This window comes from Buceros rhinoceros, unplaced genomic scaffold, assembly GCF_000710305.1.
Source record: "Buceros rhinoceros silvestris isolate BGI_N320 unplaced genomic scaffold, ASM71030v1 scaffold31388, whole genome shotgun sequence".
Taxonomy (NCBI): Eukaryota; Metazoa; Chordata; class Aves; order Bucerotiformes; family Bucerotidae; genus Buceros; species Buceros rhinoceros.
In genome coordinates, this window is record NW_010426797.1 from 25,203 (window position 1) to 29,197 (window position 3,995).

Genomic DNA, 3,995 nt, shown 5'->3' on the forward strand with positions numbered 1-3,995 from the left:
CACAGAGCTGTGGCTTTGGCTGCCAGAGCTGCAGAGCTGCAGCCAGCATCCCCAGCCCAGCACCACCCTGCCCCTGGGCCCCTCCAGCACAAAGCTCCCCCCCACAGCCGTCTCTGCATCTCTTTCAAAGAGTTTATTAGAAGTAAATATTTACATCTATTGCAAATGGTTAATAGGCAACACAGGACTGAGAGCTCCCCTTGGGTAGGGAAGGACAGCAAGGGCCAACCGCTCACCTTCACACCCTCCCGGGAGGGAGGGCAGCCCTCCCAGCTGCAGGTGGCCGAGACCAACTGGCAGTTGGATGACAGCCCTTTCTCTACCCAGAATAATCCACAGCAGGCTCCTCCTCTACCCAAGATAAGAGCTTCCGCTCCCCTGATACTGGCTCTGATTAGGCTGCAGGAAGGATGGGAAAAGGGCTGCAATAGAAAGAAGTGAGGCAACTGCTCCCACCGCTGGGTCAGAGAGCACTCTCCCTGCCTGCGGGGTGGGAACAGACGGTGCTGTCCCAGGGGAAGGTCAGAAGGGGACCATGCTGGATCACATCTCCTGGCTTTCACCCTGCAAGGGCAGGAGGGGACAAAACTGAGCACCTTGTTGCTGTCCTGTCTTCCCCAGGAGACTGACCAGCACAAAGGAGAGGCTTAGGAGGAGGATTTCTTGAGAAACGGTCAGTGTGTGGCACACTGGGCACTCCTCACCCCTTGGATGCAGCACTGCTGGGGCAGGAACCAACAACGGTCCATCCCTACCCTGCTGCTCCACAAGCCAATATCCTCATGGAAGCATCTAGCCTGGCCTCCCCAGAGGGTGACATTCCCGTCCCAAACTGTCCCTCTGCAGCAGCCCATTCCTGAATGAACTGGTGGAGCAGACGGGGTCTGTGCCTTGGCTGACATCCACTCCAGTCTTTGCCCCGGAGCCAGTAAGGCAGCACGAGTGCTCTAGTTAACCTCTCCTCCTCCCATGCGGGCTCCACCTCAGCCAGCAGAACCTAACGAGTACATCCCCTGGGCTCTGCACCCAGACCACAGGAGGGGGAGATGCCTGGCACCACACAGCTCCGAGGGCGGCAGTGCCCAGGCCCAGCGTAAGCTGTCCTCGCTCAGTGGTTCAGGAGTGGAAGTGAAGGGGAAGTGCAGGTGGCAGGAGCTATATGGTTGTGTTCTTGTCATGAGGCTCCTCTTACCCCTTAACTGAAGGAGGGAGGATACCTGTGGTCCATATGACTCTGGAGGGCAGCTCACAGTCCCCTGGGGATCAGGCACACATGGTACGGAAAGCTCCAGGCCGCTCTGCAGGGGTGACATGACCTACAATGCCCAGTACTTCTCCCAGCAGCAGTGGAGGTTTCTCAGTTATGGCTTTTTTCTTTTTAAAGATACAGAAAGAGGTTAGAGATGTGTTACCGAGTGCTCACTAACAAGTACACCTCTCCGCTGCACCCTCTCTTCAGAAATATCTAATTCTGCCTCCTCCGTAAGCGGCGCTGCTGGCTTTCAGCTCTACCACCAGTGTGGTGGGACCGCCACAAGCTGCTGGGCCGGGGGTCACTACGCCAGGAGGCGTATGACACCGTTGTCTGAGCCCAGCAGGAGATGGCATTTCGTGGGCAGCACCGCCAGGCTGGTCAGAGTACCCCGAAAATTCTCTGAGCTCAGCTTGGTGGTGCTGATGGGCAGGGCTGAGGACTCCAGCATGGAGTAGACGCCGATCTTGTTGGCCACAGTGCCAGTGACCACCTCGTTGCCGTACAGGTCAAACGCGTGGATGGGTTCAGATGCAGGTTTGTAGTGGTGCAAAGGTTTCTGCTCCAGTTCCTTCCAGACAGTGAGGGAATGATCCGAAGAGGAGCTGATGAGCACATTGCCCTCTGCAGCCTGTGGGAGAGGAGAGGCCAGTGACCCAATACTGCTCAATCTTGTCCCGCAAACGAGATTAGCAGGTAGCTGCCCGTAATCCAGCAGTCCCAGTGCAATCCCTTGGGACAGTCCCAGCCATTTCCAAACAGCTGACGGTGCTGAGCAGTATTAACAAGGCATCCGGGAAGCTACAGGACTCTCTGGTAGCTGGCAACCTCCTCTAGCACTGTCCTCCAAGAGGCGGCTGTGTCTGTTCTCAACAACATCCTGATACTCAGCACAACTAATTTATCATCTGTTACCACCGCAGTGGGTAAAGAGATTAGCATGTGTTTCCCTCACCATCCAACCACCTGGCAGATTATTTTCCTTCTCAGGAAAAGCAATTGAGAGGCTCTCTCACGGCAGCAAACGCTGCTGACGGAAGGAGAAGCCTGGAGCTGCTTATTAGCAGAGCTAGCGAGAAGGTAAACAACCCACACCGCTGAACTTTGTTTAACCTGCATGTGGGTCGAGGACACCGGAGCTCCGGCGCTGCTCCCTGAGGGTGGGTAAATATGGACAAGAGTTACTCATTAGAGTGACGCTCTCCCAGGGGGGCTGAGAGCCCTGCGGGAAAACCAACACATTCACTTCTTCACGGAAGACGTGTCTCCCGCCTGTCCCTGCTGCAGCTCTGCTCGGCAGGGGCTGACACCTGCGAGGGCTCATTGCCGGTCAGCACAGGCTGGACCAAGAACGGCCACCTGCAGCACTAACCATGGGGTCAGAGGGCTTGAGCGGCCTCTGAGGGACACAGCAAGGGATGGAGGAACGCCCAGATGAGGGAGCGGACAAGCCCTGCCAAGCAGCTCGTGCTGGAAGGAAGAGGGATGCTCCATGCAACCGCAGCGCATCGATGAGGCCCACAAGGCAGCCCCCACCCTGATCCCAGCTGGACCTCTCACCTTGATCTGCAGGATGTCTCCCTCGTGGGCAGGCCACCCCCGCATGATGAGTCCTGTCCGGGTGTCCAGCAGGACGATGAAACCAGAGGAGAAACCGGCCATGACACTGCGCCCGTTGGGACTGACGGCCAGGCAGCGGATGAGCCCGGCGCTCACCCCGCTGGCCAGGCGAAACTCGTGCTGCAAGAGAGAGAGCCCAGCTGCTGTGGGGACAAAGATCTAGGGGATCCAGCACATAGGGGACAAGGCCCAGCTGGCCTCCATGGAGGCAGCAGGGCTGGCTTTGGGCCAGCCACGATGACACCATGAAGCACACGGACGGAGGAGGGCGGCTCAGCCTCCCTACCTGTAGCCCTGGCTTCCTGTGGTCGATGAACCGCAGCACGGAGTCTGCGCTGGCCACAGAGATGCTGTGATAGGGAGGTGGCATGGTGGTCACAGCGGTGATGGGGACTTTGCTGTCTAACTCATCAAAAGTCCGGAGAAGTTTGCCTGCGAAAGCATGACCGAGGGATTACAGCAGCAGATGTACAGACAAGGGAGACAGCAAATCTCCAGTTCTGCACTGGTTTTCAACAGGAGCCTGACCTCACCCTTTCCCTTCTTACCTGTGAACTGGTCCCAGATGTGTACGGTCCCATCGCAGCTCACCACGTGCTGCGATGCCTCCAGCTGACTCACGTAGAAAACTGACTTCTTGTGCTCGGCGTACGTGAAGCGCGGTGGCACCTCGCTGGTGCCATCCCCGTAGTTGTACAAGGGCCAAAGGCGGACAGTCTTGTCCTTGCTGCCACTAAGGAAGAAGTCCTCGCTGCTGAGCGGTGCCACGCACTTGATGGCCCCTGAATGCCCTGAGAAACTCTGCAGCTTGATCTGGTGGAAGTGGAAGCGGGGGTCGTGTTGGCTCACCCCGATCTCGTACTGCCAGTAGGCCAGCCAGTTCCCGCACAGCATGTGGGTGCTGCGAGGCAGGTCATGCTTCAGGGTATTCTCCTCACTGGATGAGCTGGGAACAAAGCCATCAGTGCCAGCACTGAGGCGAAGCAAGCCAAGACCCTCACGCTGTGTGTCCACAGGGACCTGGATGCGGTTCCCTACCAACACGCTCCCGAAAGTACCAGACTGATTGTCCTCGTGGTGGCTAGCGAAGGGCTCGGTCCCTCGCGTATCTTGGTCTGGACCC

General features: G+C 57.7%; 1 protein-coding gene across 1 annotated transcript in view; it reads right to left on the reverse strand.

Annotated features, from left to right (window-relative positions):
• Positions 1-1,375: 1,375 nt before the first annotated feature.
• Positions 1,376-3,995, reverse strand: part of WDR81 (WD repeat domain 81) — a gene marked incomplete at its 5' end in the record, with an annotated part of 10,466 nt that continues 7,846 nt past the window's right edge. The window contains 4 exons of the mRNA XM_010141654.1: positions 1,376-1,883; positions 2,813-2,992; positions 3,159-3,304; positions 3,421-3,953. Of these exons, the coding sequence (XP_010139956.1) occupies positions 1,557-1,883; positions 2,813-2,992; positions 3,159-3,304; positions 3,421-3,953 (1,186 nt within the window). The remainder of the gene's footprint in view (positions 1,884-2,812; positions 2,993-3,158; positions 3,305-3,420; positions 3,954-3,995) is intronic.